Below are 27,268 nucleotides of genomic sequence, written 5' to 3' on the forward strand. Positions count from 1 at the left end.
CGACGTGTATTGTTTTCCTTCAGTCACCATCAATATGAAAATAAGACATCCAAATTTATGTTTGATTATCATTACACAGTATATTAATCCAAATAGGCCATCCTGCTATACACGAATCAACTATCAAAACATCAGACTCCATTCTCTTTCAGGTGATTATATTCCATCCTTGAATATTTCTCAAAATTATCTGTATTAAGCACCTTTTTTAATATTATTTATTATTTTCTTACTTAAACCAAATGACGGGAAAGACAGTGATTACGTTTAAAATTATGTTTGGTTTCGCCCTCCCGCCTCTACTGGAAAATATCTGGCAACCATGAGACCAACCACAAAAGGCTACAGACACTGCCAGCCATGTCCTGCCTCTAAACATATGATGTTTTTTTTCGTCTTTGTATTCACCCCAAACGCTATTTTTGCTCTTTTTTCTACCAGACATCATTTTTGTGAAGGCGTAAAACGTGTGTGCTTCCCGAACAGCGGCCATGTGTCTTAGTGCGCTGGGAGAGAGAAGGTTTGATGCTCGGCTGGTGCTGCTGTTGCTCATGATAATGCTCTCGGTCTCCGGTAAGAAGCACACCGCCCTACATTGACAGCAAGGGCTCATCATCAGGCACATTATAGCATATTCTCACTCTATTTTTTTAATGAAGTGTGCATGAATTGCATAAAAAATGACGTTGAGCAATCAATATAACCATAAATATGTTTTTCAAGGCTGATTTCGCCTTTTTTAAATTTCTAAGGCCTAATATTTCTTGCCATCCCCACTGAAATGTGCCATAATAAAACGATCAAGGAGTTCTCACGTTACATATTGATACATAAGCCACTTAAACCTCATACCACAACCCAGAAACTAATCTTTTTATTGAGGTGGCCAACATTGACCTAAAAATGAGACTAATTACAATCAAATACATATCTGCTCATCATGCTTATTTGGAGATTGCAACCTTCATTCAATAAATGTTTGGTTTATAGCTGTAAACGCAATATGACACACAGACAAGCCAAATTTAGAATTTAGTTATTCAACGTTACATGTTGATCACAAAAAGGTATTTTTTTTTTCATTTATACACGCAATATAATATTTGGAAACCTCTGGTCATTGCAGTAAATTAGCTTTTATACAGGATTTACTCTTGTTTAACCATACTGATCTTTTTTTAACAAGAAAGGTGCCACACCCTTTCAGTATCCATGACATAATCTCATAATGGTTCTCTTTTAAAGCTTTGTTTTCTTTGCTAAGCAAATATTTCAGCATTATTTCCTCTGCTAGATCAACATTCTCCCTTTACATTTGTTGTGATGCAAAAGCGTCTTCTGATTTTGTGTCACTAGAGGGCAGCAAATCATAAACCTGTAATTAAATACTAGTGGAGTCTACCTGCACTATCTGCTTATATCTATTAATTTTAGCTGTGAAAATAGATAGTAAATTATTTTTTTTATCACATTATATGTACATATGGCTATTGAAGCTTCAAATATTGCCTTAGCAAACAAACCTTACATGTCATTTGATAAAGGCAACACAGTTGGGGAAAAAAGGCAAGTTGGGTTAATTAGGAGTTTGTAAGTAATGTGGCAGTTGAAAAGGAGGTCTAAATACTCAGCTGTAATTTAAATTTCAGCAGGTAAGTCAATCAAATATATAAAATTTCTACATAATATATTCAGCTTTAACAAGAACATTGAGGGCAGGGCCTCAAACTGACCTTTTCACCTGGAATACAGTTGGAAATAAAAATACCTCAACCCCACGGTACATCTCATCTTATTGCAATAAAACGCCTTTTGTTACCTTTAATTTTTCAGTTGAAGACAGTGGTTTTGCCACCAAGTACCCTGGCCCCTGTTAGTTCAAGCATTCTCAAAAGGTCTACAGTATTGGGTGTGCTAGAGTTTAAACTAGCAAGTCGACTTGTTGACATGTTATCTTTACCACTTCACAATGACAGTCATGGCTTGACAGCATAAGGCAGTCCCTTGGCAGGATAAACGCTTGCAAAGCTCCAATTGCTGACAACATACCTGGTCATGTCCAGATGAATGAAGTGCACAGCTGAACTCCTAGTTGTCTACAGAGACATTTTCAACGTCTCCTGAGTCAAGCTGTCTTCACCGAATTCCTAGAAGACACCGTGATCTCAGTTCCAAAGGTCGACTTCCTCCTATGCAGTGCTTTGAACTACTAGTCATGCATAAATAGTCAGACATGTCAATATTTTTGTTACCCTGAGGAACTTCTCTACACGTACTGGACATTCAGTCGTTGGTGATAATGCACAATTTTTTTTAATCACTGTGCTGGAGTGGAAAAAATTGTGGAAATGTGATTTTTTTCCCCCCACAAGAAACATTTTTAATTGTGCACCTCTGAATTTTCTGCTTGCAAATCCAACGGCCTATCACCTCCATGTAGTGCCTGTTTTTTTTTGTTTTACATGACAGAAAGTCTCGTTTTTACATGAATTACATCTCCATGCATCAATGTCTGCAGTACTGCACTCTGAAGGTGATTATCTATCTCCTATTTCATATCACTTTTCCATCAAAATCAGTTCAGTGCCCTGTAATGAGGGATGTAGCACCTTTTGGAAAAACAGGTGAGCAAGAATTCTTTGTACTGTCGTTTCACCTTGACTTTCCGTGCATTGACCTTACATGTCTAACATACCCTCAAGACACAAAGAAAGTCAATATAATTTGTGTTGATGGGGTCATAATACTGATGAAGAGAAAGTGTAAGCAAAATGTTGGCTACTATGAAATGGTATGAAAAGGTAAGGTAAGGCAAGGCAAGTGAGGACGACAAAGAAGAGATTGGCTCAGGGAGTGAGGTATGCATGAGGTTGCTTCACTGCAGTATTTCATCTCTTGTGAGTGCGTGGTTCTGTCTCATAGCGTGGCTACCCATCTAACACAGAACTGCTGACTCATTGACGGCCAGTGTAGTGCACATAAAATGTTTTTGGACAACTGACCAAATACATTTTTTTTGTTTTTTAAAAGTGCTGTAAAATCAAATTAAAATTATCAAGGTTAATGTGTTATTGTCTGCGCATCGCCAGTTAAACTCAACACATAACATAATAATGAATGACTGTTACTAAATATTTTTATAATGGAACAAATTTCAACTTAGACCCATTGTAGTCGAGATGACATCTCATCGCTGCCTGGGTAGTTGAAGAATACAAGATGGCATCATAGCGAGAGAGATGGGATACTGTCGCTTTTAAGTGGCATTAAAACACGCCAAACCCTGTTGCTCCTGCTTGAAGTTTATGAAAATATCCTTTGTAAAATACTCACTCACGGTTTTAGTCAGGGATTCACACCCTGATGTTATTGGAGGATTTGGTATGCCCGTTAGTCACAGCAGTGTCACGAAGACTTGAGAAGAGGAAAAATAAAAACATTTTCACGTTTGTCCTTTTGCAGTTACGTTTTTAGGATCAAATTAAAATGAAGAGTATAGATGTATATTAAATTTCCTGATTTTCCCCCTTTTAAATCACAATACTTTTGTTTTAATATTGTTTTAGATCTATAAAAAAACTGAATATTCAGGGATTTTAATCCAGTTCTTTTAATCCATTTATATAAAAAAAATCTAAATATTATATCTAAAATGGTCCGGCCCACATGAAATCGAGTTGACGTTAACACGGCCCGCGAACCAACCCGAGTCTGACACCCCTGCTCTAGTGCATTGTGGGATCAAGTTAATTTGCTATTAAAGGCATTGTGGTATTGGTCCTTGCTAAAAACCAACTGACATATATAGTGGTATTGGCGCGCCAGAAAGCAGTGACGACAACAATGCATGTTTCAAACACGAGTAAAACGATTTTTCACAAAAGCCAAGCATTTGAACAGGGCTTCGTAGAGTTTCATAGACTCGCATTGTTTTCTTGTTGGATCTATAGTGAGTAGATGTGTAGATGTGGATATTTCATGTTTCTATGTTGGGCTTGGCTGTGTAAGCAGATACTGTTGGTCAGTATGTGCGGATGACATTGACAAGGCACAGCCTTTCTTAGCTCACTGCTGACAATGCAGACTTTTTCTAGAAGTGTGGGTTGTGTGTTTTATAAATATACGTTTGTGTGTGGAATGCACCAAGTGCATATTTTGTTCGGCATCAAGACACAATGTACTGAGGTGGATGTTGTTCACTCGTGACTTTAGGTGTAAATTATGTACATATAGGACAGTTGAGATTCAGAGGTTGCGTGATTTGGCGCGCGTGCGCATGTGGGTGCGCTGCAGAGGGGCAGTGGTGCAGGAGAAATGGGAAGTGAGCCAGAAACACCCAACTGCAGTACAGAATGGTGCAGAGTCAGATCACACACACACACACTTTTTGCCTTGGAGTGCAAAAATGCCTACAAAACCAATAGTCATGCATACAGGAGTGTAGAGGATTGAAGTTCAAACTAAATCTAAAACCTCTGTCATAACCTCTAGTTACTCAGAGGTCAAATATTGTTTTATCTAACTGTTTTGAGAATGCAATTGAAAATTTGAAATGTTTTTTTGTAGTGCTTCTCTTGAATCAACAAATCATTTAGTTTTGTTTCGTTTTTATTCACTGAATGTTTTGTTATTTGTTTGTATTTTCAAGATTTAAGATTTGCCACTTTTCGTCTCATTTTGAGTGTTTGTTACGAAACAAACCTTCGATCGATTCCATTTGGGTATATGTAGAGAGAATATAATAACTGAGATGAGCATGCTTGGATGAAGTGGTCTTGATTTGCTTCCATCTGCACTCTGCAACGATGCTAAACAAAGCTGTTTCAAAATTGTTTAAATATTAAGTAACTGAATTGGAACAAAACAAATGATACACAGGTAAATCAGATGAAATCAGGTTTGAGCCTTCTGTCACATGACATGTTTGTGTTCAAACGCTTGAAATATATATTTATAATTTTGATTTAATTCCCTTTTCAGTGTTGTTATTTTTAGTTGAATGTAGAAATTCTATCCATTCTGTTCCATTGGTTAAAAAATGTTACTTTTCACTTTATTGATATACATATAAAGGTAAGACCCTCCAGTTTTTTAAAGACCTAAGAGCTAGAGTTTATTTTTGGCAATCAGTCATTTATCAGCCAGAAACTACTAAAAGTACAACTTGCGTATCAAGTTCAGATTTTGCGGACTTTTTTAGACTAGTATATGAAAACATAATCATGTTTGTTTCACTTGTGCCCCAAAAATTAAGCCGTGAATTCAATCAGAGTTTAAGTATTATAATTGTACATTCAGTAGACAACCCAATATTGAAACACTCTGCCAAGTAATGCAATGTTATCTTTTGTCAACCTTTTAGATTATGAATGCCAGAATATTTGTTTTGTTTACTTACAAACTTTATGCTACCAGTGTTTTGAGTTGTTATTATTTTTTATCTTACAGGTTGTTTAAGCATGGATGTTATTATGCCCAATAAAATAAATGCAAAGAATGGATCAGATATCAAAATCCCATGCACTTTTACTTCCTGCTACAAGATAGACACAAAGAAATTTATCATGAACTGGACTTACCATGAATCAATCAACGATACTGAACAAATGGTAAGAAAGATAACCATTTAAAATTGAACTCCAACTGCCATAATCAACCAGTGTTTCTGTTTATCTCTACAGTTTTTGGCATATGACAAGAAAAAAGGAATGGTGACCTTGCTGCCAGAACGGTTTGGAGACAGGGTAGTGTTTACAGGGAACCTGGAAAAGAATGATCTGTCAATCACCCTATCAGATGTACAAGAAGAAGATGAGGGAATTTATAACTGTTATGTGATAAATCCTCCAGATCGCATACATGGTCATGGGTCCATAAAGCTCAACGTCTTAACTAAACGTAAGATGCCAACTCGACCTGCCCAAACATAAATTCATATTTACATAAAAATCCTCAAGGCTGTAAATAAAGGTTTTCAGAGGACAGCAAACATCACTTCCAATGTTCATTATCTTGCAACTTTCAAATGAGTCATGGGTGTAAACCCAAATCATGGAAATCTCTTTGAGCTCTTACCAAATACAGTGGTACCTCGAGATACGAGCTTAATTTGTTCCGGGACTGAGATCGTATGTCGATATTCTCGTAACTCGAACGAACGTTTCCCATTGAAATGAACTAAAAACAAATTAATTCGTTCCAACCCTCTGAAAAAACACCAAAATAAGGATATTGGATTGGAAAAAAAGTTTTATTTCTTGTAATTCGCCATCTATTAACAAAGTAACACATAACTAGTGGTTTAATATTACTAAAATGTGTTTAATAGTACCAAAATTATACGGATTTCGAAGGGGGGCGAGAGAGACGGACAGAAAGAGTAGGGCGGAGGAGAGGGCGCTTTTTGCACGGCAACACGCTCGTTTCATAACATAAACAAATTTAAATGAACTTGTATTACGATACAGACACACTCAAAAATAAGTTTAATCTAACCTTACACTAAATTTAATTCTAATTTCATTTTACATTTTTATACTACCTTTTTTCTCCCGGCCGGCTTGGCTCTGTTTGCCCTGCGTTCACCCTGACTTCACTATCGATGGTCTGTTAGCTTTTGTATTCCCTTCAAAATATTCCGAAAATGATGCACACAAATGTCCTCACAATAGGATAACGCACGACCACTTGCCAACGAGAAGTAATCTATACTCCTTATTAGCGATCGCTCCGTATTTCGCGCTGAGTGACAGAAAAAAACACTGAAAAAAATGCAACGCTCCGCCCAGTGCTCCTAGATATCTGTTATACACAAAAGAGATGCGGCAAAAAAGACAGTGCGCTAAAATCATAAACGGCCTCTCTTGTCTTGGCCACCTGGCTTTCTCGTATCTTGAAATTTGTCTCGTATCTAGAGATAATTATTTGTTCGAAATTTTACTCGTATCTCGAAATGCTCGTATGTCGGGGTGCTCGTATGTCGAGGTACCACTGTAGAGTTAATGCCAGTTAACGACACGTACTTTGATGTGTGTGTGCTTTCTCGATACCGCAAACCTTGTCATGGGTCAGCTTTTTATGCATTAATGGCAAACAAGAGGTAGAACTTAGTCGATCGGCGTAGTTTTCCACTTGGAATAGCCAACCTGACTCAGCAGCATTTTCATGCTGTTAAAATCAGCCCATTTGAGCTTTTAGCCAGCAATGCCCTCTTTCGCTTGCCTTTTAATATAAACTTAGCTCTCTGCTTTTGTTTTTTCAGTTCCCCCACTGAGAGACTCAACGATTGCGGTTGCGATCGGTGCATCAGTGGGTGGAGCGCTTGCTCTCCTCATCCTGTCCATGGTGGTCGTGAAATTTCTTCGTCATCATCTGAAACACGATCTGACCTCAGAGGAAAAAATGGAGGAGGAGGGGAAATTAGAGCCTGAAGGTGACGCAGAAGAGGGACCAAAGTAAGAAATAACACATTAAAATCAGAACGGTTGAGGATAATAAGCCATGTAGTTATTTAAAAGCACGCCCACACTGTGTGCATACCTTTTTATTTTCTATGTACTGCAATTTCTACTGATACAGTGAATGTCCAAATCTATGACTACCATTTTAATAGTTTTAACTGAATCTGAAGGATTTTATGAATCCTACTTTACATTTCTTACCTATGTAAACAACTACATGCAGTTTGTCTACTCTAAAAGAGGCCTTGAAACCTTGAAAATTGTATACATAGGTTGTGTTTTCTTCTCAATGTGTTATATTTAAAGCATGCTGTGGCAGCAGTTTGATCCATGACAATGGATTTCTGTCAAATCATTATTTTTTAGACCGGAAATTCATTAGATGTGACTGGCTTTGAGACAAATTGTTCAGACTGCATTTTAGCCTATTTTGAAAGTACTCCTACTGTAAAACTTGTGGCGATTTTACCCTTCCGCTTGGTCAGCGCTGATGGCAATAGAATTGATTTTTGTCTAAGTGGGTTTTTTTTCACAATATTAGTCCTGCTAAAACGGCAGTGGCATACATTAGTTACCACTTTGAGTCAGCATGCATAACAGAGTAAAAAGTACTGCAGAAAATGGATGAAACATGAGCCATATACGCCCCATGTGAGTTCCAAATTAGTATATTCTTTTGGAGCAATTTTGTTATGATTATTATTTCAGATTCTAAACCAAAGCTTCACACACTCGGACTCTTTATTTCATTAAACTATCACTGATCTACAACTCTTTTCTGATATTTGCAGACAAGCGTAAATGGCCTGCGGCACTGTCTACAGCACCACCACTGGTAAACAAAACAATTCACACTTTTAGTAAAGGTGGACACAGTCATACATTTGTTTTATAAATGACTTTTATTTTTATTTGTGTTTTAACCCAGTATAAAGCCTTTTAAATATTTTAGGACCATCAACATTAAATCAAGGCTAAGTCTTTGAATCGTTATGTGTTCTGGTGCAAGGGTAATAACATTCTCCACAATATGGCTTAAGCCTAAATTACATAGAGGTAAGCAAAGAATGAGAGAAAATTTAATACTCGCAAATTTTGTCCATGTTTTCAAAACAATTTAAAAAGGTGCATTTTTTTATTTAACCATATCGAGCAGGCATTACCAACTACTACTATTACTAAGTACATCTGTTTTTTGTCAGCCCCAGGTAGGTGCAATACGGTGGATTTTTTGTTATTAGCTTGAATGTGTATTATAATTTGTGTGCATTACGTAGGAATTATGGTAACTTTCAAAAAGGTTTTAACAAAGTCAAAGAAAAAAAATCATAAACAAGCATCACTTTATTACTATAAATCTGTGCAAGTGTTTACATTGTCAAATGATGACTTCAACAAAGTTCTAAGAAAATTCATTACCAGTGAGCCATTTTTGGAATGAGCTACACTACCGATGAACACAAATAAATACAAGACTTTATGTTCAGGGATAATTTTTCTTGTACTGATTTTTTTACTTGGAGATTAAGAGGGGGATTCGTAAATTTTAACAGAATTAGTTCAATGACGTTAATGGCCAACTTCACATTTGTATTTATCTAACTCTTAACTGTATCTTCAAATCTTTGTTTTTGAGGCCAAAGAATTTAAGTTTTTTTTCAGTTTTGTTTCAGAAGATATGTGGCTTCTAGTTGTCCATTATAGCCACTGAATAAATCAATACACTCCAAGTGCATATTTGAGCGTTTCAGTCAACGTGAGTGTGTTTTTACGAAAGAGAATGAAAGACGTGTTTGTCATTTTTAAGACTTTACATCTTAATCTTAATTACAATCGGGTAAACGTTTTAGCTATCCATTGCCAGTCTAAACTATCAATTACATAATGGTACCTACCAGAAATCAACCATAGAACAATTCACTCCAAAAACACAATAAAATGTATGTCTATGATACATACATACTGTATGCTTGTACACTAGCAATGATAGAAAAAATGATTTGGACATTTCTTTGTTTTGGAAAGCAATACCTTCTACAGTCTGTTTCAGTTGATTGTTGTTGGACAAACTACAGTTGGGGTTTTTTAGCACCAGTTAGAAAAGTTTTTTTGATGAGGTGCAGCGAGGGATGATTATAAAACTTTTTTTTGCACTGGGCCGCATGAACAATTTTAATTCAGGAGTAACTGTGTTTTAGGCCAACTTCTGACTTCTTAATCATTAGATTTAAGGTTAAATCACAAATATAGTGCATTTGAATATTATTCTTATAATATTAAATGAACAGAATATAAAATGCGCCAAACTTTAAAGCACCAAATTAAAAGCAATTCTACTGCCTAAAGCTCATTAAGCATAATCAAATTAAAAAAATGAGCAGTAATTGACTATTAAAATGTATATGCTATGGAGCTTGTCCCAGCATTTTTGCTGATGTCTTAGTCAAGCTTCTCCACTTTTTATTTCTTATCAACGCAGAATTGATTAGAGTCGATCCAGTGTTTATTAGAATATTTCTCAGCTGTGTCTGTGAATGTCATGTCTTTGGATACATGCACAAAAAAATGTGTTGTACAGTAGCGTTGTTTTTGTTTTTTGAGGGGTCCAATGTAGTAAAGACGAATGCACCATTGATGTTGCAAAGTTATGTCTAATGTTTCTTAGAATATTCATAGCAGAGGATTTTATTTTATTTTGTTCTATTTTCTTATCACAATCACTTTGTCTTAGGGTTGCAACTATTTTTAGTTAGTTCACAAAAGGCCTATTTGTGATGAATGCACGATATGTTGTTGTGGTTCTGGTGCAGTGCACGTTCTCTAATTTCACTCGTCATGTTATATTTTAATGTACTCTAACCCTGTGCTGGTCATACCATCCGATCCTTTACAACACTGTATGCACATGTTTGTGATATTGTGTAAATCTTCATATCACGCTAGATAGCAAAAAGCTCAAAAACATAATTGATTGTACTTTATCATCGCATTACCTGAATTGGTGAGAGCCTTTGTTTTTTGGTAGTTCTGCAACATAAATACTGCACTACGTAAACGCATGTATCGTGTAATATACAATCCGTTAGCATACCAATTAACACATTTCAACACGTATTCAAGTCAGTTATGTCAGAAAAAAACAATGTACTAAGTGCATAAGAGCATGCATGTGTAGCAATAAGCACATTGTTTATATGGCACTTTTTTATTGTGCTCAAAGGAACTTGAGTATTGACAGTTTGCCTCTTAGTTGTTTTGTATTGTTTACTGGAAGAATGTCATAGAAGCATAACTCCAAATGATGTCCAGCCAACAAATTACATTGTTTTGTGTCTCAATGATCAGGTCACTGTTTTGCACATTGTTACATAAATAACACCATACTGTATTTGGATGCATGTAAAAAAAAATGTAGGCGTATAAAAAGATATATGGGTTGGCTTGCTGGAAGATGTAGCCTTTGTAATCACAACATGGCATGGTGATTGTATGGCTAAGAATGTTTTCCATTTTTCCTTAATTTAGGCACTGGGAATATTCAAAAAAAGCATTATCTAAATAAAGTATTTCATCATATTTGACTGTTTTATTATTTGATATACCTAATAATAAAAATAATAATAAGAATAAGAATAATTGTAGCCTTTTAAGACTACAGTGAAAATAGATTTTTTTTAAATATATAGTCATTGTTGTCCCTTTTTGAATGATAGCAATAAAAAAGAGACAATGAAAGAGTGAGTGTATGTTGTAAAAACTGGTTTTTGATGTGTTCAAAAAAAAAGAAAACAATGTATTTATCCAACAGTCACATTCACTAAAGCTGTGTAATAAATGGGGCGTAATCATCAGCACAAGATTTAAAGACATAGGTACGTCTTGATTTGCATTTTAACAGAGGGGAGAAAGATTCCCTTTAAAACTTTGGGAAGAAAGAAATGCAGGGCTCCCACTACATTTAGTTGCTACCTCAAGAGTAATGCAAAGTCATTATTTTTATTGCAGGTATAATTTGTTTCTATACTGCTCCATCAAAATATGACTCCATGTGTGTGATAGGTCTGTGGCGCACTAATGTTTGGAACCACTGGTCTAAAACACTATTATGCGGAGTTTTTGGGAGAGGCACAGACGAGTGTTGGGGTCACACATAAATAGTACAGAGAAGTGTATGTCTGCTTTTTCCACAATTTAGAATTTTTATACTTTTCATGGGCAAAGCACACATCAGTGAGAAATGTCATTGTGGGCCCTATAGCTTACAGTATACTGAACAATTGATTCCACATATTGCCTGATGGATGAGGAAAACGGAACATGATTGTAAAATAAAGATAGCGTAGGTGTTTGGGATTTGTGCAGCTTCATTGCTGCAGTGCATCATCAAGTAATAACCACAAGAGGCAAACCCAGGCTGAGCCAAGCTGCATTCAGAGGTCAGCTGGGACAACCTGCATTACTTTGCATTTCAACACACATGCAGATTTTGGCTTTTAACTATTTATGCTGCTACACGTGTATAACGATAGCATCATAAAGAGCTTCATCACAAACAACGGATACATTTCATTTAAAGATAAACCAAGTGCTCTGCTAGCTTCACTATAATTTAATGAGTTTGGATTTTTAGATACAATGTGTACTGTATCATTATCTACTTGTGGAAGTGTGCATCTCAGAATACTTTAAATTACAATGAGGGAATCTTTTTAACACCAAATTGAAGTGACACCAATGCCCTTGAAAACTACAGAATACTATATACAAAAATTAATTTAACATTTGTGGTTGTCTAAACTAGTATTAAAAAATGTTCACCGTAAAGACAATTCTCATATTTTTCCTCATTTGACTTAAAATAAATTTTCTTGGTCATCTTATATGGAAATTAAATATTCAAAACATAATTTTAAAAAATATCCGTGTTTGAGATCCTGTCAATTGTATGTCATTGTGTTTTGTTTTGTGTTTTTTACATGTGGTAAATATTTACAGCTCTAGTATCAGACAATTATGAGTAAATCGTCCCCATGCTTAATCTACAATACATTTAGTTGCGTTAAACCAGTCTTTCCACCCATTCATTTCTATTACACTGGTTCCCCTCCACTAAGGTCGTAGGTAAACTGGAGTATCTCCCTGCTTACTTAAGACTGACCACAATTTACATGCAAAGCAAACATCACATTTGCATAATTCAGGCCTTGAATTGACCTTAAACACATCTGAAATGTGATGTGGTAGAAAGTTGAAGCACCTGAAGAAAAACCTCGGTTACAGGGAGAGCATGCAAACTAAAAAACTAAATTTTAAACAACTTCAGATGTCAAACATGAATCTAAAATTAACATTAATAAAATCATTCTCTATGGATGAATAAATCTCTGAACATGTCTCAGACTTCATTGCTATTCCAGCTCAATGATACCAATTCAACAAAAAATATAGTAATACTAATAATATTGGGACAAAACATGGCTTCTATAATATATCCTTTCTGCACAGGAAATATTAGTGCTCTTCATTAAAAGTTTACTTAAAAGTCAAGTAAATCACAGCTATTTTCAAGTGAGTGTCCTTTAAGGCCAACCAAGCATTCACAACAAAAATCCATGCACAAACGCCTAACAAATATTTCATGACAACTTTGCTTTCAGAGCTAACATTTGAAAAACTTTTAACTTTCACTTTGACTTTCAACCCTAAACTGGACTCACCTTTTTTTGTTTTATCCAGATCAGATAGGAGAGCCTCGTCGTTTAAAAAAAAAAGATGCATAAACTACAAAATGACAAACCAGATGGCATGGTGAGTTGAAAAAGAAGATGCTCAGATTGGGACGGATCTAAAAATGAAGCGGAGACTGGAACGCTCAGGATATTCTCTGAAATGTGCTCACTCACCGGCTGGTGCAAAGAGAGAGAGAAAGGGAGAAAGAGGGAGGGAGTGAAAGTAAAGGAGAGAGTGAACAGAAGCGTTAGGTGATAGGAAGGTTAATCAGAAAGCGTGCGTGTCAGTCAGTTGGTTCACATCTAGGAAGATGATGTTGCTCTTGTAGAGAAAAGGTTGCGACCTGCATTTGCATGTGTGTTTTTGTTTAAGTGTGTGTGGTAGCCATGTGGCTTCACTGCAGCATTTCAGCTCCTTGGCCGTCCCAGAAAGAGATCCTCCACACCCTCCCCTCTCATGTTACTCCCTTTTGCCTCCTGTCACATCGACTCCCCTCAGACCTTTCCTGCCTTTCCGCCAATTTCTCCTTTCCTCTCGCCATCACTTTCTCCCACAGCTCACTAATATTCTCTTTTCCCTTCCTCTCATCAGTGTAATGTCCTCTCTTGCCCCGCCTTCCAAGCATTCCAAGGTCACCTTATCCAGGAGCAGGTGTGTATGTACATATGCCACTGCCACTAGATATTAGAAAGAACACAGCAGGACTTATATACACACGTAAATCCTTTGCGTAGTCTCTTTATTCACTGTTTATACTATTACGCATGTTTCATAAGTGGCCCATAAAGGTGCACGAAATAATGTGCTTGTGGTCAGTCATTATTTGAATCTTGAAGTATGAACCCATAACTACATGATAGGCAGGATGAGAAAGGCAGTCAAGTGGTGTGTCAACGGCAATGACGCCACAGGACCATCAATATTAATAGTCTTTTGAAGGACACTCTACTGTGCAGATCCATCCATTTTCTATGGGCTCCTCTTCAGGAGGGTCACAGAGGTGCTGGAGATTATCCCAGATGAATATGGCAGGAGGTGGTGTCCACCCTGAACTGGTTGCCAGTCAATAGTAGAGTACAGAGACAGTGTAGCAGTGGCGGTCGGTGCATTTTCTCGTAGCGCCTTCAACGTATCAATCCAACCCTCAAAAACTATTTTATGGCTATAAAACCTCTACTGCAGCTAGAGCTGCGACACATAAAAAATAATCAATAAATCAATGCACAAAATATGATTCAGATATTTCTTAGGCCAGCAGAGAAGTCCTTGAAGGCCCTGACGGCCCGCCACTGCAGTGTAGTAATAGTATGGTAGTTCATATCGATAACCTTTTTACAACTCTTGTACGCTTGTTTCCCTAGTGACTAAGGGTGGAGCTAAATACCCACACTGCATTAGATACTGCACTTATGCACCTATGAGTTAAAACCACAAATCAATGTACCTTTATAGAGAGACAGCACTTCAAAAGAAAACAATTCATACTCAACCATTGGATTCTTGTCCTTTTTAATGTAACAGAGGCTCTGATATTCTTCAGTTCTCAAGTATACCATACAAGTATAAGATGAAGAAGAAGAGAAAATTAAGTTCAATGCAAGTATATGAAGATCTCTGGTTCACAAATAGAATTCCTTATGGATTAATATACCGACAAGAAATGGAAAAAGGCTTTTGATATATTTATTGAACGATGAACAATTTGATACTTTGCATTTTGTTGTGTTTACTCATATCTGTTTTACATATCCAGAAAGTTAATGTTACTAATGTGCCACCTTAACAAAATAATCATCAAAGCCATTGTTAACCTGTACAACTTGTAAATCTTTTACATCTTTCTGCCCAGGCTACATGCTTTTTCTGAAACGTACTTGAACCCATAAAATGAGTCCTTCACCAAGATTAGACGATACAAAGAGACCTTACATAAATCCAATCTAAACCACCCACATAACCCTGCCGTGTCAGTGAGGGATAGTGGTCCACACCCTTAATGCAGAGACTGACCTCTTTGGCTGGATTCATCACTTTCCTGGCTTAACTGCTTGTGGAGTTGTCATCGACACCTGCACATCCAAAGGTAGTACATAAATAGGGAAAGTAGGACTTGTGGATAGCCTTTACAGCCAAATTCCAAACTTTATGACAAGCTGTAAGCATTTCAAATCGGTATTAGAAACTCACTCATGAACACACTTGATAGCTGTGACTCACAAGATTTCTTTATGCAGGAAGACGCTTTGATTAATGTTATCTCCAAATAAAAAATGGAATTTTATTTGGACTTGTGTTAACTTTATCTAAAGTTGTTTGATGGTCTAAACATCAATGTGGGAACACTATTTTTTTAAACAATATATTAGTGAACGGGGCTAAAACTTTTTCATGACACTGTATATCAGGTTAAAGGTCTGGATTTCAGATCCAACCGTTGTTTATGTTTATCAATTCACATCCGGTAAGGGGTTTCCCCCCAACCCCTCCTCCTGTATGACCCTGACAACTCGACTGTTTGGGTACATTACTTGCTAACGTGCTATTTATATAGTGAAAAGGCAATTCACATCCGGTAAGGGGTTTCCCCCCCCAACCCCTCCTCCTGTATGACCCTGACAAGTCGACTGTTTGGGTACATTGCTTGCTAACGCGCTATATCTATATAGTGAAAAGGGCAGAAGTGACTGACGCGTGCGCATATTATGCTCAAAGCATGAGAACATTAGCAATCGACGAGGAGGTTTTCGTCTGCGACCAGTGACCGAGATGATCCGGATTAGAGCCAAAATGGGTAAAACGAGATTGTATTTTTTAAAAAAAAATCATTTTCCCATACAAAAAATTGTTATACGGCGTACACAATTTGAAATGATAAAAAAACGTATAAGATATAGGGAATACATATAAGTTGAAGGTATGTCCATGTTTTTTTTTCTTTTTATGTTTGACCTTGAAGGTTCCACTTTGGTCTTTTCAGGTTAACCTTGGAATTTATACAGATCCATCGTGCCAATTAACAGGATCAGCCGGTGACAGTGCAACATCGGTGGAGGCAGTGTGGAGTAAAAGACGCATTAACGTGAGACAGGATGAGTGGATGCAGCATGTAAGACATTGAGTGGTGATCATGTGGCATGACTGGAGCAAAGCACTCATTCTGTCTCTAACTCTCGTAAAGTAAGGCTGATTCAGCCAAATTGTCCTGGCTTGCCGTGTGTGTATATGTGGCATCTGAAATCACCTTCACCCCCTCTCCAATACACCCCAAGCCTAATCTCCTGTGCCACTGTATCTCTCTCTCCCTCTCTCTCTCTCTCGCTCTTTTCTCCTCTCCCTCTGCAGTACCTCCCGCACTCATTTCTCTATTTTCTGGCCGGGGAGACGTACGCTTGCTTGCCTGGCTGCTCTACACCAGCATCCCTTTTATGCTCCGTCCATCACTCCAATAGCCTATGTCTCCCCCATGTGCGGCTCGCTGGCTGGTGTGCTTCCGTGACTGATACCGCTGCTAACTGAGTGTTGAAGCTGTTTGACACCACAGCATGTCGCCAAACAGCTTCTGCCCTGCCTTTTTTTAATTTGCTCGCTGGATTCCCACGGCTACCAGAAGACAAGAAACGAGAGAGTGGGAGAGTGAGAGGGGAAGACGGGGACACAAACAGGGGGCAGGGATCTGAATTCTCCAGCCTGGACAGAGGTCCTTGTACTTCCTTCCTGGGACAGGAGGGGAAAAGAGGGAGGGACTGAAAGCAGGACCACCTTGCTCCAAAGAAACATTAGACAGAGACATTTTGGTTTTGCCTAAACTTAACTGGAAGAGTACAGCATTTAGATTTGGGACACACGCAAGGCTTTGGACAAGAAAGGTGCTGTCATGGCGTCATTGGACAACACCGGCTGGAGTCTGCCAGGTCTGCTAGTTGCAGTGCTGCTGGGTGAGTTTGACTCCTCTTTCTATACCTTCAGGTGGTACTTAGCATCTTTCCATGACACCGCAGCTTTTTCACTTTAAAATGTGTTGGTGGTATAGAGAGTATTCATCCAACTTATCAGCATCTTCTGCTCCCTCTGTGTCAGACTCTATTGTAGGATAAGTAGGTGGCTCGTTGCCAGTCCAAACATTGAGGTATACACACATCATCCACCTTAGTCATTACTTCTTACACTGTCAAGTGCAAAGCTATGTGAGGAGTATTATTTACTGACTGCATCATTGTCCACAGCATTAACTCTTTTACATTTATGACCAGCGCAGTCACGCAAATTGACAGATGCCAAAATGACTACCTAATCGGGTCTGTTTATGCGTGTGCGTTTGTCGAAAGGAAACAAAATCATCACAGATCCAGATTGCCTTAGTTAAACAGATTTGATTGATTGCAATTTTTTGTCCCCCTCACAAACAAAATATAATTTCATTTATTTTCCATACCACTTATCCTCACAAGGGTCATGGGGTGTTGGAGCCTATCCCAGCCAACTATAGGGATACCCTGAATTGGTGACCAATCAATCGCAGGGCAGAAGGAGATGGACATCCATTCACACTCACACCTAACAGGCAATATAGAGTGTTCAACCAGCCTACCCAGCATGCTTTTGGGATGTGGGAGGAAATCAGAGTGCCTGGAGAAAACCCACACAAGCTCAGGGAGAACATGCAAACTCCTCACTGGAAGGTCCAACCCTGGGATTGAACCCTCAATCTCAAAACTGTGGGGCCGACGTACTATCCACTCATCTACCAAGCCTCCTGGTATAATTTCATGTATATCAAAATAGCATATTTCATCAAACTCTAGATACTACTTGGACTTCTACTTCTTACATCTACACACCCTCTCATCCAGAGTTGACGCACTGTGTGTATACCTGCAAATTTGTGCATGGCCACCAAAGAGGCATGACTCATTGAAGTTTGAGTCTAGCTACATATAAATCATTGAGCACAGTGTTTTCCAGGGACTTTTGAATTTATAAATTTCCAAATATAGCATTAAACATAAAAAAATACTTTTTACTTAGCAGATGTGGCTTCACCAGTGGGAGAGTTGCAATTCATTCTTCCTTTCCTACCCTGGGGCTTCTGATATAGTGGACATGCAAGGCATTTTTGTGTTATAACTCCAGGTCACCTGCCTTAGGACAGATTCCCATTTTCCAAGAAAGAATGAATGGACACTAATCTCCCTTTATTTGTCATCTGCCCATTTTACATGCAGCAGAAATACTCCTCTTCCCGCCAGTGTTATCTCTTCCTTTCTTCTTGCCTAATCAAGGGCCTAAAATCGTCGTGAATTCCCATCACTGTGGAAGAAAAATTTGTCATTTGTGACATTTTCCCTTGCAAAGATTACATTACATCATCTATCAGGAGCAGCATCTTTTCCCGTATTAAGCGCCCTTCAGTAAATTAATTTAAAGCCATGTAACTTTATAATGATATATCAAACGGATCACTGCTGATTATGGATTTGAAATTAATTGAATGCTATATATTGTCATTATACAAGTATAATGATATTTAAAGCTTCACCACAACGTGCACAAATTCCTCATGTACTTTCTATTTGATCAAAACCTCAATTTTTGATTCATTCCTTTTCCATACCCCTTTTCCTCACAAGGGTTGTGAGGGTGCTGGAGCCTATCCCAGTGGCCAGCCAATCGCAAAAATATGATTGGTGTTTAGGTTTTTGTAGACTTTTGTTCAGGTCTTTATCGAGAAGTGGTCGTAGTCCCTGACAAAAGTCTTCCTTTTTTGCTTGGTTATGTTTTACTTGACGATAATATTTTCCATAATTTGTTTGAAATTGATTAAATCATTCTGAATTGACTGCAGTATTGATCACACATTTTCTCAGTATACATTATAAATCTGAACGTGCACATGCCTGCCAATGTTAACTACTAAAGTTCCATTTATTGCGTTAGTTGGCTGCTGCTGAAATTGTCAGCTCTGCTGTCATTCAGTCACCTTGGAAAATAAATGTTACTCCCCTTTACACAGTCCTATTCATTTCTCTCTCTCTCCTGGTGACTCCTTCCCATCTGCACTCATCTCTCCACTTTTTCCCTTTTTCTGGGACCATCCTTTCCCTTTTCTTTCCATGCTTCCCAGCAGCACATCCTCACCTCCTCCCGCTCGCTCTCTCTGGGCTGTAATTGTGTCCTCGCCCAGTTCTCTGTGGGTTTGCTTGAAAATACATTAACCCTTCAATGTATGGCCTACTTAAATAAAACCCATCACCTTGACTGCGTGCCAAGGACAAGACATTTTGTTCTATTAGCTAAACTGATTCAGATATCGATGTTCTGTTTTCGATAATGGCGCTTATGTAAAAAAAATACATGCAGGTGAACCTAATGCAGAGCAATTAAATGATAAGAAATTGTGGAAAGAAAGGAAAACTCTGAGATCAGCAGGCTAGAACAGTGGATAATTGTCAATCATTTTGCTGTGGACTCTGAAATGTTGCATGTATTGTGAATATATTTTTGAAGCAATTACTTTTTAAGATGTCATTGTTTCCTAAAACACATTGCTTTGTACACTAGGTCAGCTTTTAAAACATTTTATCCCTGTTATACATTGGTACCTTGACTTAGGGATTTAATTTGTCCAATTGCCATGATTATCGCTTGAAAGATCAATATGCCTCCTCCTATTAAAATAGGAAAGAAAAGGCAAGGAAAGAAATTGGTTTTGTAAGCAGTATGTACTGTGCATTAACTGGAAGAAGCTGGAACTCACGGCACTAAGCAGGATGGCCTTTCGTCAGCTATAATAGGTTCACCCGTGACCTTAGTGAGGACAAGACCTACAGAGAAAATGGATGGCTGTAAATGCATGCCCAGGCATTCAGAGCGATTCCCATCATGGAAGCATTTTGAATCCTTGAGTGGTCATTGATAACAATTATATCAATCTAAAAATACACAAGCGGACCACCTTTCAGCGTCCTTTTTCTATAACCACTCAAACATTCATCCATGCAGGATACATTCTCTCAACAACAAGACGCTAAGTTAAAAGCTAAAAGTAATGGTGGTGCAGAGATAAGTCAAAGTCCACTGAGAGAGACAAGATCAAGGAGAAAGAAGAGAAAAGAACAAGGTGAACTCAAACAGCTCTTGTTGATATTGAAGACGGGTCATCTTGATTGCAGACAGGAGATAAAAATATCCAGTGGTAAAAGTCAAGATGAAAGGGTAGGATTAGTCATGAATTAGAGCCCAACAATGACTAAGACTACTATGATCTGACACATGGTGTGAAAACAAACACATATTTCTTTTCATTAACATTTGGCATTCATGTGTCCTTTGAATAAAAACTATTTTTGCTATTAAAACTATAAAAAGTGCAACCTTTGCACGAACAGTTTTTTTATGGATACGAACAGAGGCGAAAATTGTAGACCCCATGTCACTTCTAAAACACCAACAAATAGGTGTAAAGTCTTGTGCATGTGTTAATCCCAGTTTGCACAAAGTGCAATGTGATCCCGTGTTAGTGAGTGTTGAGAGGACAGGGTTTATAAATAGGACAGAGGTTTAGGCAGACGCCAAACTACTAATGTTAGGATTACTGCAGTTTTCATTGAATTATGACAACTCATGACTGGACCTTTAAACACAATAATATCGTAAATGTAAACAGAAACATTTAAAACCTTTAAAATGTCGGAAAATTACTATCCATTTTGTAGGAATCCCTAGTTGATCATTGTTGTTTGTTTCATTTCAGTCAAATGCCATACAGTAAACCAGCCCAAAGAACAAAGATGGATGGACAAACGGACAGATAGATCATATAAAATTTATACTTATTTTACACTTGACTTCCTCCCCGAATTAATTTTAATTTCCAGTTGAGAGTGATTTGCAGTCAAGACCAAGGTGATAGGATTTACATGGACCACGGCATTTTGACTTCACACACTGGGTTATCTGCTGCCAACTCTCTTCAATTGATTAGTCTAAATAGCAGAAGATGCATCCAATGGTTAATAGAAATGATTAATAATCAATATGTTCTTATGGTGAGATTGGAATGATAACACATGGAAATATATATATATATAAGTAAATTGTACTTTCTGCCAAAACAGCTTTTAAATGTCCACCTTTCAATGTAAATATGTGCATTACTGGCATTGAGAAATGAATGAAGATGCATTATTTGTATTAAAACTATTATTACTAAGACTTTTTCCCCCACATCTGTATTTTACAGTCTTTGAGTTAGGAGTACTGCAGATTTGCGGACTGGAGGTGTCAACAGGAAAAGTGTCAAGAGTTGAGGCAATGAATGGTTCCACCGTATTATTACCATGTACCTACTCCTCCTGCATTGGCATTTACAAGCTCGCCTTCAACTGGCATTTTAACGACAATGGCACCATGATCAAGGTAGATTCCTTGCGAGCATCCCCATGTAGATAGAACCTCTGTTTTCAGCTCTGTGCTGCGTTTCTAACCAAAGCTCGTTTGGTTGTGTCAAGTTATGTGAAGGAGAGGTTCATAGCGAAGGTGTTGAACCCAAGGTCAAAGTGGAACACAAGCGAGTCGAGTTTGTGGGCTCATCAAAGACCAACAATATATCCATCCTGCTGTGGAACATCACATTTGAAGATGATGGAGATTACACTTGTTTTGCCGTAAACCCCAAAGAAAAGTTCCGCAACCACAGCACAATCTTCACTCTCAAAGTGGTGGATCAAAGTATGAACCATGTTGACTTCACACGTCATGTATCGTTTTAACATCTCTCACCATGTCTTATGTCTTTTTGCGCTTTCAGTGAGTGAGGTTGACAATACTCTTACTGTCATCATTGGCTCCGTGTTGGGTGGAGTCATTGGTTTAGTTATCATTGTGATGGTGATAAAGGCCCTGGTGGTCCAATTCCTACTGAAAGATGATGAAAAGAAGTAAGTTCCTTGTGACACTTTTTTTAACTTTCTGCTATCAAAGCTCACAGACAGTCCTTTCCTAAACAAGTCATATCAGGTTTATATATACAATGCGACCTCGCTGCTCACAACAGTTTTACAACATAACCGAACAGTTCTGGGAAATTGTGTTTGCATTAGAATCTCTCACTTAGCCAACAATATGCCATTGGTATCTCAAATTATGTTGTGTTTTAAGTCAATTATATTTTGCATAGCTAGTATTTCAATGTATCCGTGTCTCTGAGTAATGATTACACTTTTTATTGTTGCATCTTTGGGGTAATCTTTGTTTTATCCCTTGCTACGCAGTAAAGAATGCCTGGTTAACGCCTCAGGGAACGACAATACCGAAAATGGACTTACAGGAGCCAAAGCTGACAACAAAGGAACTCCAAAGGCATGAATAAAAACACAGCATATGTCTGTATGCTTGTGTATATTTAAATAATATACACTCTTAATGAATGGACTGTCTTGTCTAGATGCGGAATAGTACACCATACAAATGCACAGTTAAACCATTGCTTGAATTTAAAGAGATATGCAGAAGACTGGGTCACTCTTGTTTACATGGCAGCCCATGAGTTGCAGCGTTCACTCTGTATTGTCAAAATCCTGCGCTATTTTAAGTACATATTGATTGCTGGAGATCAGGGGTGCCCAACTCCGGTCCTCGGGGGCCCCTATCCACTCTGTTTTCCAAGTCTCCATCCAGCAACACACCTGACTCAAATGATCAACAAGCTGTCCAGAAGCTTGATAACGATTCGGGTTATTTGATTCGGGTGTGTTGGAGGAAGGAGACATGGAAAACAGACTGGATAGGGGCACTCAAGGACTTGAATTGGCCAGCCCTACTCTAGATCAATACACTGTTTATTTGTTTTTTTCCCCCCCCCAAGTACTTTTGACCTGATGTAATACCTGAACATTAATCAACAGGAGGAAAAATGCCAAAAGGGATTGAAATAATTGACAAGTGCAATATAGCTGAAATGGCTCTTCCTTACCTGCGGGATGAGGTTAGTGAAAATTCATTACAGTAAAATGAGTTCATATCTAAATTTTCCTGTGGAATTTCTATATTGCCCCTGAGAAAGGGATTTTTCTTGATCTAGAGTACACCCACATTCCAAAAACATTCAAGAGATGTACGGATAGATTCTACTATTTTATTTTTAGGAATGAACTCATTTCCAAAGACATTTAACTGTTTTTTTTGTTGTTGCTGCTTTTCCAAGACAACAAACTTTAAGTCTACACATTATTATGTAAAGGTTGCTTTATTCCCTTTAAAATTGTGAAATCAATATTTGAATGTCCACGTTCAAGGATCAGTTTAGGTCATTAAACCCAAGAAGTAGATTTTGACTGACAACAGGGCTTCCTAAAGCAAATGAATGATCCAGTTCTTCTCAGTTATTCTCCTTTTTGAGTTTGGGTTTACGCTTTAGCTTCTCAAATCATGTGCCTGCTCTGCTTCTTCTCCCTCTTTTGGCAGGAGAGTTAAATCACAGCAAATGTATTTTTTTAAAGTACAAGTCCTCCAAGACAATCCCAGTACTACACAGCTCCTTAGAGAGAATGAATTGAACCATGCTGCTTCTGACTTGTCAATAGATGTATTATTTAGATATAGGGTTTTATTTTTTTTTAGCATGAGTGCAGTTTTGAATACACTATACATGCATGTCGTCTACAAAAGAGGAGGAGCATTTGTGAATTCATGAGGTCATAAATAACCATTCACCAAAACATTGTCTGTTGATAGCGTAAAGTAGGTCGGAATAGTGTTGGAATATCAAGAAATTAAGTTTGTTATAATGTTATGGCAATACACAGAAAAAGAAAAATTATCAAAATATTTGGGTAAAAACAAGAAAAATTACACTTATCAACAGTTACATTAAATGTTTGTATTTTAACCCTGTTAGCTTTTTATGATTCAGAATACAAAAATAGTCTCACATGACATATGTGGCAGATTTTCAAATGTAACTTTCATTTTCAAAATTTCATATACAGTCACATCGCTTTTTGTCTGTCAACTTAAAGACTATTGTTTTAATTTGGCCTAGTAAATTTAACAATAGTATTCTAAAACTGTCTTAACATTAGTCTGGTAATGTTAAAATTTTAATGTTTGGCTATTACTTTTTGCTTCATTTCTTGGCATATTTCTTTTCCTATGGTTGATTAATTCTTCGTGGTAAAGTAGGAATGTATGTCCACGAGAAAAGATAGAGATTTAATGTATTTTTATAGTTTTGTTTTTGTTTTGATTTTTGCTTATCTGTATACCAAAATAAGGGGGAAATGGATTTAGTGCCATCCTGCCATTAGCAGTACCACTTTGTGCCCCATAAGCAATTCTGCAGGAGGTTATTTAGGAAGTTGGCATACACGCAAGCCGGCCACACACCCTCACACATACCTGAGATAGAAGGGACAGCTGAGCACCATACGCACACACGAACACTAATATTTTATGTAGCCACATACCAGAGAATGGTGCACACTGGACACACAAACAATACAGCACTTTAAAAGAATGCCCCCTTTTCTTCGTTTACTTATTTAATCAATAGCAGCCATTTAGTTGGTGAATTATTCATCTTTTTCACACGGGTTAACTCCCTGGTCTCTTATTTATTTGAAGTCTTTCCCTTTTAGCATTAAATAGAGGCAATAATATGCTCATAATTATGCAATAACATATTGAAAGTCACTTTAGAAATGCGTTCGAGACACAAGACCTATCAAAGGCATTGTATAGACACTGGTAAAATAACACAGGCATTGAATAGATTTGTACATTAGATATATCCAATGCTTACTAATTCCTATTTGACTTGGGTCAAGGAAGTGGAATACCTTCTGGCTCTACCTAGAATACTAAAGATCTGTCATGTTACTTGAGAAAATAGAACCCATCAAAAACAATATGATCTAGCATCTTAAATGTACTTAAAGAAAATACTGTAATTGCAACAGGTCCAAGTCGTCTCATTGAATGTATCTAGCAATGAATGTTGATATCAACTAGTATCACCAAGTGTACAGCCCGTTAAACCTTTTGGAAAAATTGATTTTAACACCCTTATTCAATTCATTGTGACCTCCTGAATCTCATGTTTTCATCTTACCCAAATTATATTAGAGTATATCATTACATTTCCAACTTTCCAAAGATTTCTTCACATAGAAAATATTATAAAAAGTCATCCTGAAAAGTTGTGGCTGCAAAAACAGGACTAATTACAAAAACAAGTATGAAGCCAAGTTGTGCCAGTCTATATATATATATATATATAAATAAATATATTTATATAGAGAGAGGGAGTCCATCCAGCACCATATGAAAAAGGGACCAATTTATAGATTACAAATGTTGACATTTACTGTCATCATAAAGTATTGCTAATTTTTGTGATACCTACAAAAACACTCAAGCATACAGTAAAATAGTAATGGCGTGTTTTCTTAATAGTACATACAGTACCAATACTTTTTATGTAATTTATGATTGGTGACATGAAAGTATGAGAACAAACACAAACAATTGATGCAATAAGGATGCAAACCACCCAAAATATCCTGCAAATATGCAGGGAGAGGCAGTATGGTGGGGTTGGACATTTGTCATACCTCAGACGCAATGCGCACAAAACCATTAAATCCATTTGGTGCACATATTTTTGTTCCCCGATAAGCCAATTTGCTTGTCTGCAGTGACCTCACATTTTATTTTGGTATGCTGCTCATACTGCAAATGCATGCATGCTTACAAATGGGATTTGACTTGATAAGGAAATAAATTAACTTTCCGGCTGGATAGAAATATTTATACTTGTAAAGTTACAACAGAGATGATCATGATGGTGATTTATTATTACCAGAAGGCCAATGTTTACATCAGCCAAATAATAATCATAATGAATTATGTCAGGTGTGCAAGCATGATTCTTGTATGTAGCTTGACATCAGATGTGAACGTATCCGCTCACACTTTTTGTCCCTTTCTTCATTTCTGAGCCGTTGTGTCTTTTTCCATGAAAGTTGAGCGTGTACAACTATTGCTGCAGTACAAACTATAGTATTCTGTATCATATCCGCTCATCCAAGTTGGCATGAGAGGCTTGTAGTCTTCACTGAATTAGTTAATGAAATGTGTACATAATAGAGAAAAATACATAGGGCAAAAAGTAGTATTTTCACAGTATAGATGTACTTGACGATAGATAATATAGTACGTGTAACAATTCATTCTGCATATGCCTAAAAGTGACACAAATTACTTTTTTGTCTGGTAGTTTATGGTCACATATTTTAATCCTTTATATGAAATTTTAAGGTTATTGGCTAACGGAGCACAAAGACATGAATGAAATTACTTCAAATTGACAGCTAAATAGAGGCACAAGCCCTGCCATTGAATAATCTACCTACCGTATTAAGGCAAAAGATTTAAGAATGGGATTGACCACTATGTTTATGCTAACGGTAAAATGTTTTAAACTGCCACAGCAGCTGGAACTCACACTGCCAGTCCAGGAGTCCCATGTCTGCCAACATATAGTGTTACACTAGTACCTTTTTAAATATAGTATATATCTCGAATGAACTGCAATGATCAAAATAAGGAGAAATTGTGATTTTTAAAAATCTAGATAAGTATACTTCATGACTGACCACACTGCCAAGTTTGCTCCCACATTCCACTCAAATCTAAAGCTCAAATTAATGATCAATGCACTTCAATGGGAATATTAAGAGTTAAGATGGAGGGTGAAAAGCAATTTAGTACTTTACAAAAATGTTTCATACAGTAATGTTCTTGCCTCATATAACCACAAAATGTACAATTTAAAGTATTGCGGCAATTGTTTGCATTTCACATCCAATTACTGTATACTACTGTCAACTGAATATTCATCTATCATATGTTATAACCGACACGCGCAATCCCAGATTTCTTGAAGTCATGATCCTCACAATGTCAATTGTCTCTCATTCTGCTGATGCTCACCTCATGACAATGCACTTATAGTATAACTTGACTTGTCAAAAAAACCTGACTATGTACTGTAAATAAAAGGATTCTAATTAACAGAGTAA

At 37.3% G+C, this 27,268-nt stretch overlaps 2 protein-coding genes across 2 annotated transcripts; both read left to right on the plus strand.

Annotated features, from left to right (window-relative positions):
* Window positions 1-319: 319 nt before the first annotated feature.
* On the plus strand, window positions 320-7,458 carry LOC144083310 (sodium channel regulatory subunit beta-2-like). Its single transcript, XM_077611037.1, is given in 5 exon segments — window positions 320-471; window positions 473-573; window positions 5,449-5,609; window positions 5,682-5,898; window positions 7,262-7,458. Coding segments are annotated over 5 exon segments (825 nt in total). The 5' UTR covers window positions 320-322.
* An 803-nt stretch (window positions 7,459-8,261) lies between these two features.
* On the plus strand, window positions 8,262-27,268 carry LOC144083311 (sodium channel regulatory subunit beta-4-like). Its single transcript, XM_077611039.1, has 8 exons — window positions 8,262-8,295; window positions 13,782-13,841; window positions 16,168-17,125; window positions 21,430-21,605; window positions 21,698-21,917; window positions 21,997-22,126; window positions 22,460-22,547; window positions 23,093-27,268. The coding sequence occupies exons 3-8, from the start codon at window positions 17,065-17,067 to the stop codon at window positions 23,120-23,122; spliced, it is 705 nt and encodes a 234-aa protein (XP_077467165.1). The 5' UTR covers window positions 8,262-8,295; window positions 13,782-13,841; window positions 16,168-17,064; the 3' UTR covers window positions 23,123-27,268.

This window comes from Stigmatopora argus, chromosome 10 (genome assembly GCF_051989625.1).
Source record: "Stigmatopora argus isolate UIUO_Sarg chromosome 10, RoL_Sarg_1.0, whole genome shotgun sequence".
Taxonomy (NCBI): Eukaryota; Metazoa; Chordata; class Actinopteri; order Syngnathiformes; family Syngnathidae; genus Stigmatopora; species Stigmatopora argus.